The sequence below is a fragment of the Pantherophis guttatus genome, chromosome 2, assembly GCF_059756535.1.
Source record: "Pantherophis guttatus breed Tessera chromosome 2, ASM5975653v1, whole genome shotgun sequence".
Classification (NCBI taxonomy): domain Eukaryota; kingdom Metazoa; phylum Chordata; class Lepidosauria; order Squamata; family Colubridae; genus Pantherophis; species Pantherophis guttatus.
Genome location: NC_142064.1, coordinates 150,137,161 through 150,154,398, shown reverse-complemented (window position 1 = coordinate 150,154,398; position 17,238 = coordinate 150,137,161). Strand labels below are relative to the sequence as shown.

The 17,238-nt window shown below is 37.0% G+C and overlaps 1 protein-coding gene across 1 annotated transcript in view; it reads right to left on the bottom strand.

The window, feature by feature from the left end:
- LOC148115375 (ABC-type organic anion transporter ABCA8-like) overlaps positions 1–17,238 on the bottom strand; it is a 70,821-nt gene that overhangs the window by 27,812 nt on the left and 25,771 nt on the right. Inside the window, exons 14-23 of the mRNA XM_087885153.1 lie at positions 15,748–15,886; positions 12,459–12,549; positions 11,142–11,281; positions 10,530–10,646; positions 9,958–10,147; positions 9,013–9,176; positions 7,627–7,754; positions 6,413–6,550; positions 6,061–6,177; positions 5,065–5,241 (exon numbers count right to left, since the gene is read on the bottom strand). Coding sequence (XP_087741279.1) covers positions 5,065–5,241; positions 6,061–6,177; positions 6,413–6,550; positions 7,627–7,754; positions 9,013–9,176; positions 9,958–10,147; positions 10,530–10,646; positions 11,142–11,281; positions 12,459–12,549; positions 15,748–15,886 — 1,401 coding nt within the window. The remainder of the gene's footprint in view (positions 1–5,064; positions 5,242–6,060; positions 6,178–6,412; positions 6,551–7,626; positions 7,755–9,012; positions 9,177–9,957; positions 10,148–10,529; positions 10,647–11,141; positions 11,282–12,458; positions 12,550–15,747; positions 15,887–17,238) is intronic.

Below are 17,238 nucleotides of genomic sequence, written 5' to 3'. Positions count from 1 at the left end.
AAGAAAGTATATTAATGCTTTTAACTTGCTAAGCCTCTTCACCCAGGTATCCCTTTCCATAAAGTCTGTTGTGCCTTTACTCCTTAAATTTACACCCCAGCTAAAGTTGCACTCTAAGAAATGTCTCTGAACCTGTTTATACTTGTCTGTACTGACAAATACTCTCAATTTTCATTCCTTTCAGCTTCTGCAGTTAAACCTGCTGCAGAAAACTAGGTTTGAATTCTTCACTTTGCTAATTTCACTGCCTCAGTTGTGAAAATTTGTCAATGGTTGTTGGGATAAAGCTACTGCTCAAAAGATGGCAGTTAGAGAGAGTCCAAATTATTGCTCTATCACCTTCCAAAGTTTGCAAATTACATTGAGTCATTGGTCTCTTGCTCCTGAAGAGGCCAAGAGATAGAACTACTAGGTTATATAGGTTTAACATAAAACGTTGATCAAAATCAGTTGAGCATGCATATAGATTCCCAGTGGAGAGAACTGTGTTACAACTGAAAAGAAAAGGATAAAAAAAGACAGGGAGTAAAACATTAGAATCCTGGAAGGCAATATACTGTACAGTAGTAGCTTTGCTATACAACTTATTCAGAGGTTCTGACTGCTATTTTAACAGTTACTCTGCTTTACTGTAAAGAGAGATAATGGGAATACAAGATTGCCTCATCTCAAAACATGCCAATTAGACACTAATAGGTCCAACTGGATCAGTAAAGATAATTGCAATCTTCAAGATGTGATGTGAAAGATAAACCAAAGAACACCTAAAGAAACGTACACAACTCTCATATACATTCTGGAATAGCAGGTAAAGCAGGGGTGAAATGTAAAATTTGTTACTACAGGTTCTGTGGGTGTGGCTTGGGGGGGTAATGTGACGAGTGGGCATGGCCAACTTTTTTTTTTTAAAACTTTTCAAAGTATTTTTTCTGCAAATGCAAAAAAAATGCTTTGAAAAGCCTCTGCCGATCAGGAACACAGCTGGGATCGTCAGAGCCTTTTCAAAGCATTTTTTTAACCACCTCTTCCCCGGAAGAGGTTGCAGAAAAAATGCTTTGAAAAGCCTCTGAGATCCCAACTGAGCCGCGCGATCATCAGAGGCTTTTTTTTTTTTACTTTTAAAAGATTTTTTTCCGTGGAAGAAGTTGTAGAAAAAATGCTTTTAAAAGTAAAAAAAAAAAGCCTCTGATGATCGGGCAGCTCAGCTGAGCATGGGGGGTGGGGCGTGCAGGGATTTTTGCTACCGGTTCTCCGAACCACCCACCGCCATCGCTACCAGATCGGACGATCCGGTCTGAACCAGGAGCATTTCGCCCCTGAGGTAAAGCATACATAAATCTATAAAATAAGTCACAAGGTGACAGAAATAAATCAGAACAGTCTCTTTGCAACCATAAAAACTAGGAGAGAGTGAAATTGAGATTTCACTTAAAGCATTCGCATTAAGGGGGAGCATCATTGCACAAGCGCACACGAGCACAGGCCCGGCCGACCCCATCCCATTGTGCGCATTTTTATTTATTCATTCATTTATTAAATCTGTTTGCCACCCATATCACTGCAAGGCAACTTTTTGTTACATCTGTCATTGTTTCCACCAGCCAGTAGACAGGTAGTCTACTCTGGGCACTACAACCAACACAAACATATGCCAGTTGCCAAGCATCCAAATTCTGATCAACAGTCATAAGTGTGAAAAAACAGTCATAGGTCACTTTTTTCAGTGCTATTGTAACTTTGAACAACCACTAAATGAATGGTTGCAACTCAAGGACACCCATGCGGGGGGGGGGGGTGAGGAGAAGTGAATGATTCGGTCGCATACTTACTAATATCAAGATGAAAGACCAAAAACTGGCAGTATGCCTAATTTTACGAAATATGAAGGCAATTACATATAGGAATAGGACCATAGAGGTACTATAACCAAGCAGAAATATCACCTGTTTAAAAATAAGGCCTTAAATTAATGGTATGCTACTTTTTTGGAAAAATAGAAATAAATTATTCATATTAATATATGCAATATTTTAAATATTTAAATATAAATAACATTTAAATAGTAACACAAAAGCATATTATATTAAACATTTGATTTAAGGACCTCAGTTTAGCAGACTTCAGATGCAATCCACAAAATCTATTCATAAGTTTTATATTTCACATGTATAAAAATCCCATTTGGATTTCATGGACAGTTCCCTTTATTGGATAACCCTTCCCTCCAAAAATGTGGATTTACTATATTATAAATATGTTTATAATACCACCCCAACGATGCCTTTGAAGTGATGTCCCGGTGCCTGGAGGCCGTGCGGATCTGGATGGGGAGGAATAGGCTCAGGCTCAACCCATCCAAGACCGAGTGGCTGTGGTTTCCGACGTCCCGATATAGTCAGTTGGTGCGAATCATTGGCCCCTACGGAGAGGGCGCGCAACTTGGGCATCCTCCTGGATTCACGGCTGTCTTTAGAAGAGCACTTGACGGCCGTGACCGGGAGGATTTTTCATCAGGTTCGCCTGATCCACCTTTCTGGATCGGGCCTCCTTACGCACGGTCACTCATGCCCTTGTCACCTCCCGCCTGGACTATTGTAATGCTCTCTACATGGGGCTCCCCTTGAGGAGCACCCGGAGGCTCCAACTGGCGCAGAGTGCAGCCGCGCGGGTGGTAATGGGAGCGACATGACGTTCCCATGTAACACCCCTCCTGCGTGAGCTGCACTGGCTCCCGGTGGTCTTCCGGGTGCGCTTCAAGGTTTTAGTTACCACCTTTAAAGCGCTCCATGGCTCAGGACCTGGGTACTTGCCTACTATCACCAATAGCCTCCCACCGGCCAGTACGATCCCATAGAGAGGGGTTCCTCTGGGTGCCGTCAGCCAAACAATGCCGACTGGCGGCCCCCAGGGGGACAGCCTTCTCTGTGGGGGCACTTACTATCTGGAACGAGCTCCCCCCGGAGATATGGAGGATCCCGGATCTGCGCACCTTCTGCCGCGCTCTAAAGACCTTTTTATTTCACCAGGCGGGCCTGGCCTAATTTTCTCCCTCTTTTATAAAAGACTTTTAATTTTTAATAATTTTAGTTTTTTATATATTCAAATTTTAAAATTGGTTTTAAATTGATTGGGGTTTTAATTTGTCTGGGCCAAAACCATTTAATTTGATTTTAATTCCACTTTTTAAATTTTGTATATATGTATTTTATTGTTTGGCTATGCACCGCCCTGAGTCCTTCAGGAGTAGGGCGGTGTAGAAATCAAATCAAATAAATAAGATAAAAAATAAAAATGTTCTATATATATTTGTTCTGTCAGAATGCATAGCATTTGTGCCAAGGGTTATTAAGAACTATTTCACATATGCGATCAACGCTATAATGTTGTTGTGGCCTGTCAGTGGTCTGTGCAGTTAGTAGCTGATTCTGACAGCGAGGAGGCTGGTGTGGTGCTGGCCAGCAGCCTGTGCAGTTGGCACTTGAGTCGGACAATGAGGAGGCTGGAGAAGATGTGGTGCCAGAGGCAGGGATTCAGCCAGGGCCTTCAGAACGTCCAGAAGCTCCCATAAGTGAAGAGGAAGAAGAGGAGGAGCCTCTTCTCAATACCCAGGCGTGCAGAGCTGCAAAAAGGCAGGAGTGGCTCCTCAGGAAGAGGTCTCCTCGATAGTAAGGCTTGGGGCTAATTGGCCACTACCATAGCCTATTTAAGGAAGGACAACGACTGATGCAATTTGCAGGAAACAACTTCATTCAAATTCCTTCTTGATTACAGAAAACGTTTGATTCGGCTCTTGTTTCTCTCTTATCAGTTTTCCTGCAAATTGCTTCTGGGCATTCTGCCAACCACAGTAAGATTATGGTTATCTGAAATACTGTGTCTCAGAACTGAGTTATTATTCTTTGAATTCTTGTCAGCTGTTAATGAAGTTAAATTAATAGCCCTTGTTCAGAAAAGACTGATTTATTGTACTTGTGTTCGAACAACTACTAAGAAAGCTCATTAGTAGTCTTTAATTAGTAAATTAAGGTTTGTACGGACTTTGTGCATGCTGCGTTCTTTGGGGTCTGTAGCTGGGGCAGAACAAATGTAGAAAAAGGATGCTGAAGCATGTTGTTTTGCATTGCTTGATTCTAGAGATAGCTCCAACAGTAAATGAGTATAAATTTAGAAGTTTATATAAAATTCAGCACATCACATATTTCTTTAACCTACTTTGAGGTTTCTAAAGTTTTAATTTAATGGGTTAAGTATGTGCAGGTTGACTATTTTATTTCTTTTTGCCTGGTGGGATGCGATCCAGGTCTGCTTTTGTTGTGTGACAAATGTTCTACCATCCTCTTGTTTTGTCCTGTCAGTCTTTAAATTAATTTGTATGCCAGAAGAAACAATGCACACTTGTATTTTTTAAAATTACATAATAAAATAGCAAAATGAAAGAATGCTAGAAAAAAAAGATATAGGTTTCTCCAGCCATATCCAAATCTAGGGGATGGTGCTTATCTCCGATTCACAGCCAAATATCCAGCATTGTCCAGAGACATTTTCCATGATCATGTGGCCGGCATGACTACATGCTGAAGGGAGACGGGGAGCACTGTTACCTTCCCATCAATGTGATACCTATTTAACTACTCGCATTTGCATGCTTTTGAATGGCTAGCTTGGCAGAACCTGGGGCAAGAACAGGGGCCCACCCAGTCACGCGGTACTTGAATCTGAAATTGCTAATCTTATAGTTGACATGTCCGGTGTCTTAACCTTGAGTCTGCATCACACCCCAGCAAGACCACTGGTTATATCAGCTAAAACTGTCTTATAATGATGTTACCTGAATAAATATGGAGATATTCAGCTGATTACAGAGCCTTTATCCCAATTTCAAGTAGCTTCTCTTTGTTATTCTTCAATCATTTAATGAAATACTTATAATTAAAGATAGAAGCCTATCATCCAAAGCCTGAAACTGGAACTTTTGCTACATATTATTAAGTAAGTTATTGATGCCCATAATGGGAAAGTGTAAACTTTAAATGTTTTAAATGTTATTTAAATAATTAAACTTACCAAAAGTAAATCGAAAATGTTCAGTTTCATACCGGATACAACAATTAATTTTAGAAGCCATTGCCATAGCACTAAAACAAGTAGGGCAAAGTGGAGAGGAACATCTATCAGAGCTTGTCCACACCAATATACAGAAGGCAAAAGCCCTGAGATTCGGAGTTGAGAGTGAGCTTTTATCTAGCAAAACAAACAAACAAACAAATAAATATTTGGAGGGGAGGGGAGAGAGCAGAGTGGAGGGAGAAGTTAGATTAGGTTTTGAGGTCAAATTGTAAAATCAGTCAGACAGACCTTTTTAGGTCATTACTACTATCATTTACAGATTATAATTTCTAAACTCTTACATGTAGAGAGAAAAAGCTACACAGAATACAGATTTATTTTTTAATGGTTTTAAAATCTACCCAGATGACTTTTATGATTAAACAGATTTAAGACAAAAGAAGGGAAAACTAATTAAACAGAACATAAGGTAAAGGTAAAGGTTCCCCTTGCACATATGTGCTTGTCGTTTCCAGGTCTAGGGGCGGTGCTCATCTCCGTTTCTAAGCTGAAGAGCCAGTGCTGTCCGAAGACATCTCCATGGTCATGTGGCCAGCATGACTAAACAGCAAAGGTGCACGGAGTGCTGTTACCTTCCCACCAAAGTGGTCCCTATTTTTCTACTTGCATTTTTTACGTGCTTTCAAACTGCTAGGTTGGCAGAAGCTGGGACAAGTAACGGGAGCTCACCCCGTTATGCGGCGCTTGGCATTGAAACCACTGAACTGCCGACTTTTTGATCGACAAGCCCAGCATCTTAGCCACTGAGCCACCATATCCCTCCAAAACATACAAAACAGAAATATACCAGAGTTAATATAGGCAATTGGACTGTAATATAAAACATAAACTGTGCCACATATGTACCCTCACAGTGATCTGATGTTTCCTTTTTAATCATTACAACTTTGTTAATGCAGTGGAATATTTTAACATAAATTTAATTAGTTTTACCTTGTAGTCTTGCATGCTCATCATTGCAAACTGAGGTGGAAGAGCAGGCATGAAAAAGAAAGCTTCAAACATTTGTATCTCCAAAAAATAAAACGCAAAATTTTCCTGACGAATTTCCTGGAAAATTGATTTTTTAAAAGAAAACACTTTATATGTGATAAAATGTTATAATGAAACAGTTGTTCTAAATATGTTTACATGGCAAGCTTAGATACGACTGATAATGAAATTTAAAATAGTATAACCAATTGATTCTTCCACATTTTAATGATTTCTTAAAATTTACATTGATTCTTTTAATGTACCCATTGGTTCTCTGCCTCCGTATTTATGATCTTCTTGGAATACTTACTCCTAAAAATATTTGACTCCAAATTCGAAGACGGGCAGTGGAATTAAGCATGTGCAAAAATGCATTGCTGATGATGTTGACAAGCACGGGATAGCAGTTAGTTATTTCTGTGTGGCACATAAGTGTGAACCTGTATTTCTGAATCAAGGCATCAAGTTAGAATATAGATGAATCAAGAGAAGAAAGTGATAAAAAAACAATTATAGCCTAAGGGCTTCATCTGGTTTTTGAATGAGAACTAGGATAAAAATTACTTAAATTTAACACAATTATGTTAAACGTATTTAATACTTTATCCCTTTTGGTTTCAAATCAGTTTATGCCCCACTAGTGTCCTTTGTGCTCATTTTAGATTACAGATAGTCTTTGACTTACAACCGGTCATTTAGCAACTGGTCAAAATTACGACAGACTCCTCAGAGCTACTTGTAACATGTTTTTGGAGTTATGACATTTGCATATCCTCCTGTGGTAACACAATGGTGGGTTGCCCCCAGTTCGGATCGGTTCACAAGAACTGGTAGTAAAGCCGGCAGGAGGCCCCACTCACCGGCCCGGATGTCGTCATCAGTGATCTGCGCCTGTGCAAAAGCAAGGCATGCGAGCAAAGAAAGCGCGTGCGTGCGATCCCATTGTGAACTTGTGGTAAAGGTAAGTAGAGCCCACCCCTGTAGTAACATGATCACATTTGGTGAGCTCGGCAACTGGATCACTGTTATAGACATTTGCAGCAATTTGAGGGGGGGGGGGTTTGCCAGTTTTTAGCATTTATTTCCAGTTTCTGGCAAAAAAAAAAAACTCTTAGGGAAAATGGATTTGCTTAACAATTATCATAATCACTTAGCAATTGCTGTGGTTGATTAACAACTGTCATTAAGAAAGGTTGTAATGTTGAATTTTGTCACGTGATTCCTCGACTTATGACTCTAACTACTTATGTTTATAATTCCAGGCTCATTTATAGTCATAAGTCAAGGACTACCTGTAAAAACAAGGAACAATCATTTTTTCCTTTTCTTTTAAATCGGATATCCTACAAACATGGTTGGCCCTAAATATAATTAAATTATATTAATTAAATAATTAAATATATATTAATTATATTTAATATATAATTAAAAATATACTTCCAAAAGGCAGTTATAACCTCTTCAGTCAATTCCATTAAATCCATTGTTTCATTTTCCAAAAAGAGGGAAAGAATTCAATGTTACCTTGTCTTCAATGTCTACTTGTATGGCCCCATTGTGAATCAGCTGGTCACTGATATTGTTACCTGAGATTACATCCATCAGAATGTTCTGATTCTTTACTCCCTGGACAAAATCATCAATTTTTTCACCTGGAAAATAAAACAAAGAAGGACATGATAAATTTATGGGGTATTTACTTTCCAAAGAAAGATAAGAGAACCAAATAATCAACAATACAATATTTAAATATAATTGTACATCTAATATTCAATTTACTTTTAATTGTAGATTAGGATGGAGAACTCTGATCCTCTACCCTTTATCAAATTCTAAATCAGTCTATTACCTATCTGTCTATCCACTATCTATCTATCATCTATCTATCTATCTATCTATCTATCTATCTATCTATCTATCTATCTATCTATATTTTGGAAGTAATTAGAAAGAATCCTTGCCACAGGAAAATGTTTTTGTTTTAAATTCTTTTTTAAAAAGTCTTTTAAAATTGGGCACTAGAACTAGAAGGAACTAAAGATTACAAGCAATGTAGGAGACTTCTCACACCTAATTTATAAATACAGAGTAAATCAAACTATTTTAATATTGGACATATTGAATGATACTTTTGAACACTGGACACAGAAATCAGTTTATTAAGAATGTCTATCTCTATAGATAGACTGTGGTTTAAAAGATATTATGGAAGAGGAACAAATTTTACCTGGCAAACTGACACTGATTTGAATGTTTATTTAAAAACAATCGGATACAAAAATGATAAGAAAAATATGTCATACTGGACATAATAAAGAAACTGGCAAGTATCTTAATAAATAAAAGCACTGTATAAATAAAGCGAAAGAGTGACTTGAATAATTATCATATATTGGATTTACAAAAGAGGCTTGTTAAAGCTCTGAAAAATTTTGTGAGAAGGGACAAAGAAAAAACTAAAAGAAATGAAGGTCTAGGACCTTACTTGAAGGGACTAAAAAGTTCAAGATGGTTAGAAGTGAAAGGAAGAAATATAAAGCTGGTTTATTTGATCACAGTTAAAATATGTTATTATCTCTGATAACCCTTAATAGAGTTTTATGGGACTGAAACAAGGTTTTAAGGATTTGTTTATAGATAAGATATGGGATATATCAAAATCTAAGGAACTGGTTTAGACAAAATTTAGTAACAGGATTGCCAACATGATCATCAACATCCGATGACGTATATGGCACAGGAAGAAGAATGGGACATAGGAAGAAAAGAACATTTGTTGTATTTCAATAGATAGTGATTTTTTTTCCCTATTGTTTCTTTTCTTTTGTTTATTTCTTATTAGTTTTTATCATTGTGTTTGTAATTTGTAATATAAATACTATGAAAAAAGAACATATTCCTCACCCTTACCTGTGTTGTTAAGGATCAGAAGTCCAGAGTTTTCCTTGAAATTCCATTTTCCTGGCTGAAAGTATAACCCAGGATGAAGCTCTGCATAATGCATGGTCAATGAGACACCAGAGGAAGAAATTTTAACTATATAAGGTACTATAATGATTCCAAAAATTAGTAAACTGTAACAAAAGAGAAATAAAGATTAAACATAGTAGAGATGTAACATCCAACCATTGCCATCCTACTTAATTTATTAAGATAGGCATAATGAGAGCAACATTATTTAGAGGAAAAGTGATCTTTATTAAGTCCTTTAAGTTTAGAACCACTGAGGGGGGGGGGAATCGCACCTCTATCTATTTAAATATCTTAATTAAACAAAATAATTTACTGTATATGAAGCCAATGGAATCCTGGTAATACAAAACAAAGCAGGTTTTCTCCAACCCATAATTTTGTATATTTTATAGTTTTAGAGTATCTTTATATGAAGAAAAGTAGCTATAGTTTATAATAAAATTTATAATTAGTCAACAAGTAACATGGACAGGATCAAAAACTCCATTGACAAAATGTGATATTTTCAGAGTGAAATAGGAGTATAGCAAAATCTGTCTTAGGTGTTTATGTATTTGTTTGCACAAATAACAGAGGATCATCCATGCCCTCTCTCTGAAATCATAATTTGTCTCCATCCTTGGAGAATAAATATTTTATATCCTTGGACCCTGTAATGATCATTAAGAGACAGGGCGGGAGAGGGGGAGAGGGAGAATGAGGGAGGGAGGGAGAAGAAGAGAGGAGAGGGAGAAAGGGAGAGAAAAGAAAGAGGAGGGGAGGGAGAGAGACCTTTATGTTGTTCACAATTCATGAAGGCAAATTTTAACTTCAATCAAAGCATTTATTTTTGGCCTTATTCCATCAGAAGATTGCTTCAAATATAATTAATAAATCACTCACAGGCCTCCCCAGATTTTGCATTCCCTCTTGAGGTTTAAAAAGTGCATTCTTGCAATGGCACAAACTTGTTGTCTCCAGAGTTCTAAGCCCTTCACAGTCACTTTTCCCATCTCTGACAGTAACAGCAGATCCTGTTCCATTTCGTCCTTTCCTGGTTCTTCTTCTTCCCCTTCATGCCGGACTCCATAATCTAAGATAATTTTCAAAGTGGAATTAGTATGCTTATTTCAGTTGAAGAAAGTCTTCATTTTCTGACCTTCATCCCTCCCTACTCCCTTCTAGATTCTCACACCCAAATCTCTTCATTGCACTCTTTGCTATATCTCTTCAATTATCATCCTAAAGCAGTGGTTCTCAACCTGTGGGTCAGGACCCCTTTGGGGGTCGAACGACCCTTTCACAGGGGTTGCCTAAGACCATTGGAAAACACATATTTTCAATGGTTTTAGGAATAATTTTATGGTTGGGGATCACCACAACATGAGGAACTGTATTAAAGGGTCATGGCATTAGGAAGGTTGAGACCCACTGCCGTAAAGTACCTCCAGCAGAAGATATTCCAAATACTTTACCGTCACAATTTTTTTCATTTCCTTCTAATTTCAAGAAGACATCTTCCAGAGTTGTCATCGTAACTCCATAATCAATTACTCCTAGATCTGTCTGTTGATCGATTTCATTGAACAAATCTGATTAGACAAAAACAAATCACATGCTTGACTTTGATTTGTCCTTCTAATTTAAAATAAGGTTTTAAATTAAGGTCTAAGGGGCTGCCACAAAGAAGAAGGAGTCAAGCTATTCGCCAAAGCGCCTGAAGGCAGGGCAAGAAGCAATAAATGAAAACTTATGAAGGAGAAATCCAACCTTGAAATAAAAAGAAATTGGTGGGAATGTGTAGAATGGCTTGCCTTCAGAAATTGTGAGTGCTCCATAACTGGAGGTTTTTAAGAGAGATTGGACAGACTGAAATGATATAGAGTTTCCTGCTTGAGCAGATGGTTGGATTAGAAAAACTCTAAGATCCTTTCCAATTCTTTTATTCTATTGTAAGAGTCCATCATAAATTTACATAGGCCCCCCTGGCATATAATAGAAAGCAAGTTAAATTAATGTGACTTCAACTATATGGGCTTTTTTCCAAAAAGAGTAACTAAACTCATTTTTATTTACTCGATAATTACCTGGAAATTTATTCACGTGTTCTGAAGGCAGGATGTATCTCAGCTCATTTTCACGTTGTCCTGATAATTTCACAGAAGGAATGTAGTGCTTAACCAGTGACGTCGTTCTTTCAGAATCACAAGTTTCGTTTATATGCATCCTGTTCATATTAAACAAACATTCAGGTAGGCAGAAAAAATTGTATTTTTTCCAATAAATCCTTGAATGCATGGACTTCATTTTTATTTTCATTTATTATTTTCTGTTTTTGTTATAACCTTATGTAACCCATCCAGGATCACAAACTGCAAGATGGACAATTATATAAATTACTTAAATACATATATATGCACATATAAAATCTATGCTTATAATATGCTAAATTATATAAAATATCAATGCATAAAAATATTCTGATTTAATGGACATTCAGCTTTAACATGTATCACATTTCCCACAAAATTGCCTAAATTGAGAGGTTCTTATATTTGGGGAAATCAATTAAATAAGTATCTGTTAATTTCTGACCAAGTTATTTAAAGTTGGCTAAATTTAAATCTAGTATTTAATTTCTTTTAACATTTATCCTATAACTATGAAACACATAATGTGATATTATCTTTTTGATAGTTTATCTAAATCCCTCTCCCTCCTCATTCATAGAAATATGATTATTGCATCATATCACATTTCATTAAATACACTTTTGTATAGATGTGTCCTAACTATATAGCTAAATGTCATCTCCCAGCACCTCTCATTACTAATCAGGAAGGTTAAGGTTGCTTGGAAATTTGGTTTAGCAACTTCTGTAAGATCCCATATTAAAAATTGCTAAATTTATAGCAGATTTATTAGCCTTTCAGTTACTCCTCCAAACTAAAAATGTCTTTGCAGAACTACTGAATTTGTCCACTTGTTTATTTTTAGATTTATATATTCCTCAATTACCATTTTGTCTTCAAACTTTAATAGGAATTTATCATGTTTAATTAAGGATTTCGTGACCACCAAGACAGTAATTACTATTTAGATCCCAAATTCTGTCTGCCTCAATCATCAAGCTGGATACTTCCTGGATTTGTAGGTTTTTGTTATATAAACTGAAACTGCTCTTCGTGTTGTTTTTATTTTTTATGGAACTTTTCTTTTATTAATTTAATTATTTTAATGATTAATCAATAAGTTCCTTGAGAATTCCATTTTGCAGATGGAAAAGGATGAATGAATGATTGCAGGAATTAATGAAATTAAGTTAATCAAGACTGCATAGGATTGATAGGAAAGAAACCACCATGCCAAGCAAATAAAACACAATGCTGCCATAGTTCTAGTACCTTAAATGATAGCCAATTCCCCATTTTTTCTTCAAGAACAGAGATGAGCCAACACAATTCAGGCTGCCGTGTGAGATAATAGCTTTGCGATCTAGAGAAACAGCAAGCAATAACATTTTTGTTGTTATCTGTTTAGCAGTACAAAGCCCTCTATACCAAATTCCAACTGCCAAATAAATGGGTGTTTTAGAAAAGTGAGTCAGCAAAGAAAACCAACAAATACTACTTTGACATCAATTATTCCTTGTGAAAAGCCTATGCATTGTAACTGGTTTTTATTACTATGTAACAGCAGATTTGTTCCCTTGCAATAGGATAAACCTACATAATGCATGTGCAACCTGAATATCCCATATTCCAAATCTCTATTTCAGTACAATGATCGCTGACTGGTCCCAGCTAAACTGCAATCAGTCCAACCTAATTCTTGAGGTTGAACTTGCTTCCCAATGTAAAATATTTTTTAGTAGGAAAGTCAAGATAAAATTATGAAAAAATATAGTAATTTTGTTATTAGACTCTGAAACTGTACCCTGTTGGATGAAAATCCTTGAGAGAAAACACCTCAATCATTGGGCTATAAATGAATGGAAAGAAGGAATTTCCTTGTTGGAATGCAAGGAAAAAAAGAATGAAGGGGACAAATGACAGTGGGCCTTCAAACTTGTCGAAGATAGAAGATAGGAAGAACCCCAAAAGGCGTTCGACAACCTGAATTGGAGCTTTATGGTCAATCAAATTAATTTAATGGGATTTGGAGCAGATTTTAGAAAAATGATTGAGAATATTTATCACAAACAGAGGGCGAGTATATTGATGAATGGAGACAAGACCCGAACATTCCAGATCCAAAAGGGAGTAAGGCAGGGATGCCCCCTATCACCTCTACTTTTCATTCTGACGTTAGAAGTGTTGCTTAGGAAGATTAGATCTAATAAAGAAATTAAAGGGCTAGAGATTAGGAAAGAAATTTTTAAAACGCAAGCTTTTGCTGATGATGTGGCTCTAATATTAGAAGACCCTTTAGAATCTGGCCCTAAATTACTACAGGAAACACAGAAGTATGGAGAAGTTGCCGGCTTCAAACTTAATAAAACAAAAACCAAAATAATAGTGAAAAACGTAACAGAAGCATATAAGAAAGAGTTGGAAGATACCTTAGGCCTCAGGTAGTGAAGAAAACAAAATATTTAGGAAAATGGATTACATCATTAAAAGAAGATAATTACACTCCACTATTGCAAAAAATATATCAGGACTTAGACAGATGGAAAAAGTTAAAATTGTCTTTCACAGGTAAAATAGCAGCTATCAAGATGAATATTCTCCCTAAAATTATTTTTCTATTTCAAAGCATACCAGTGAGTCTGGATAAAAAAAATTTTTTAGACGTTAACAAAAGAGTTTGGAATTTTTTATGGGAGGGGAAGAAGGCGAGGATTTCATATAACATATTGCAGGGGAAAAGAAATATGGGCGGTTTTGGACTCCCTGATTGGGAAGCTTACCAAAAGGCAGCGAAATTAGTCTGGATTAAGGAGTGAGTCACATTGCAAAATAGGAGAATTTTGACCCTAGAGGGTCATGATTTACAAGAAGGATGGCACGCCCATTTGTGGGACCCAAGAAATAAGAAAAAATCTTATTTTCACAAACATAAAGTAAGAGAGACCCTTATACAAATGTGGGAGGTAATTAGGCAGCAGTTCTACACCAAAGTACCAAACTGGCTCTCTGTTATGGAGGCTTTGTCCTCCCAAATAGAAGAGTTATTACAAAATTTGGCACATACAAGGATTTATTAGATGAAAACGGAATCCTCAAATCACTGGACATATTGAGAGACCAAGGATTTAACCTAGATTGGTGGAACTATTTGCAGATAAATTCGAGGTACCAGAAGGATAGGGATCAATTTGGCATAGAAGCAAAGTATGGAAATCTAGACAAAATTTTGTTGGGGGTGGAAAAGAAAATGTTAGCAAAAATATATAACCTTTTATTAGACAAAGATAGGGCTGAAAATATAGCTGGAAACCAATTAATTATCTGGGGAAAAAACATTGGATATAACTTAAATTTTAATGATTGGGAAGAGGCCTGGAATAGAAACTACAAAATGACCAAAGCCGCAACATATAGGGAAAACCATTATAAGATGCTCCATAGGTGGCACCTAGCGCCAGCCATACTTGCGAAGATGTTTCCTAATGCTTCAGCAATCTGTTGGAAGTGTGGTAAGGAGGTCGGCACCTTCTATCATATGTGGTGGACCTGCTCAATGACAAAAAGGTTCTGGTCTAGAATTCGAATCTGGTTACGGGAGATAATCGATGTGGAATTAGATATATCCCCGGAAATTTTTCTCCTGGGAATAATTAGTAATGGATTTACTAAGGAAAAAATTCAACTTATAATACACAGCAGCCAGATTAGTCTATGCAAAATTTTGGAAAGAAAAAACCATACCACCAGAGGAAATTTTAATAAATAAAATTTTAGAGTGCACAGAAATGTCAAAACTAACGAACGAGCTAAACAACGACGAGGAGTCTAAACACCAAGTAGTATGGGGAAAGTGGTATGAATGGTTAAATAATAGGATAAAATCATGATGTCAGGGTATGCTTATTATTATGCTTATTGCTTGCAATTTATGTGTGAAGTATATCTGATGTATATCTTGTAAATATGTACAAACACTGCACTTCTGATTTTAGTAGAGATTTGTTGTTGTTTTTTTAATTACAAAATCTAATAAAGTATATTTTTAAAAAAAGAAGATAGGAAGAAGTGAAGAGTGAGCTTAGTATGGAAAATAAAACCATCAGATCGAATTCATCACTTAGACTTATATACCGCTTCACAGTGCTTTACAGCCCTTTCTAATTGATTTACAGAGTCAGCATATTGCCCCCAATAATCTGGGTCCTCATTTTACTGATTTTGAAAGGATGGAAGGCTGAGTCAACCTTGAGCCGGTTAGGACTGAACTGCTGGTTGTGGGCAGAATTTAGCCTGCAATGCTGCATTCTAACCACTGTGCCACCACGGCTCTTAGAAATAGAAGTAGAAGATTTAGCATGGAAAACTGATCATTTGCAGTGCAGCATATGAAGATGCTTAGGATGCTATATCAAGCATTGTCTATGCGGTTCGAAAGAATTTTCTTCTACTAAATAAAAACAGAAAGCAGCCTGACAATATATACAGAAGTAACATTATAATATACCTCTATGCCTCTTACTTCATGTTTGTATATTGCTTTATTATAGCAAGATCTACTCACCAGAAAGGATATCAGCTTCATCCATGAACTGGGTAGTTAAGAGAATGACTCGACCTGCTTTTTGCTCATTTAGGAGACTCCATACTTGATGTCTAGAATAAGGATCCAATCCTGCAGTTGGCTCATCTAGCAATAAAACCTGCAGGTGAGAAGTACAAGAAATAAATAAAGAATAATAAATAAACTTTATTGTCATTGTATGTGTATACACAGTACACACATACAACGAAATTTACTTGACACCTAAAGACCAGGTCCCACACACATAATCCCCAAACACACTCCCACCTACCACAATTCCCCACCCCTAAACCACCCAAACATCCACACAACAGACCAAGTAATACTGTCCAACAGCTCACTGATGGTGGCCCTTTAGTTCATTGTTGAGTGCAATTATAGCTCTGGGATAAAAACTATTCAGAAAATGTGTGGTCCAAGTTTTAATTGTTCTGTATCTTCTTCCAGAAGGCAACAGTCCAAAAAGATTGTAAGCAGGATGGGAAGAGTCTCTGAGAATGTTATGCAACATCCTCAAACAGCGAGATTCGAAGATGTTGTCCAGGGCTAGTAGCTGGAGTCCGATAATATTGTGGGCAGTTTTAATGATTCTCTGTAGAGCTTTTTTGTCCACTACAGAGCTGCTCCCATACCATGCAAGAATGCCGTATGTCAGGACACTCTCAATGGTGCTGCGATAGTAGGACAGAAGTAGATGCTGAGATAGATTTATCTTCCTGAGCATTCTCAGGAAGTACAGCCTCTTCTGTGCCTTCTTCACAAGCATGTTAGCATTCATAATCCATGAGAGGTCCTCCAAGATATAAATGCCCAGAAATTTAAAACTACCCACCCTCTCCACCTCCTCACCATTTATGTACAGTGGTAGATGTACATCTCTCTTCCTCCTGAAGTCAATTATAAGTTCTTTAGTTTTTGTGGTGTTAAGTGTGAGATTATTTTCATTACACCACAATGTCAGCCGTTGTACTTCCTTTCTATAAGCAGACTCATTGTTCTTATTAATGATCCCCACCACTGTTGTGTCATCCACAAATTTAATAATTGCGTTGGTGTTATACAGTGGGGTGCAGTCATGCATGTACAAGGAATAAAGGAAAGGGCTTAGCACACAACCCTGGGGGGCTCCTGTGCTTCGTATCAGAGTAGAGGAATGGTGAGATCCCATCCTTACTGACTGTGGCCTACCTGTCAGAAAATCCCTTATCCACAAGCAAATCCTCTGATTTATACCCAAATTGGACATTTAAAAAAACAACCTGTTGAGTAAAATGGTGTTAAAGGCAGAGCTATAGTCCACAAATAACAGCCTTGCATATGTTCCCTGATGTTCCAAGTGAGTCAAGACAGTATGGACAACAAGAGACATAGCATCATCAGTTGATCTACCCCATATGCAAATTGGCATGGGTCCAAAGTAGATGGAAGACTAGCCTTAATATAGTTCAACACCAGCCTCTCAAAACATTA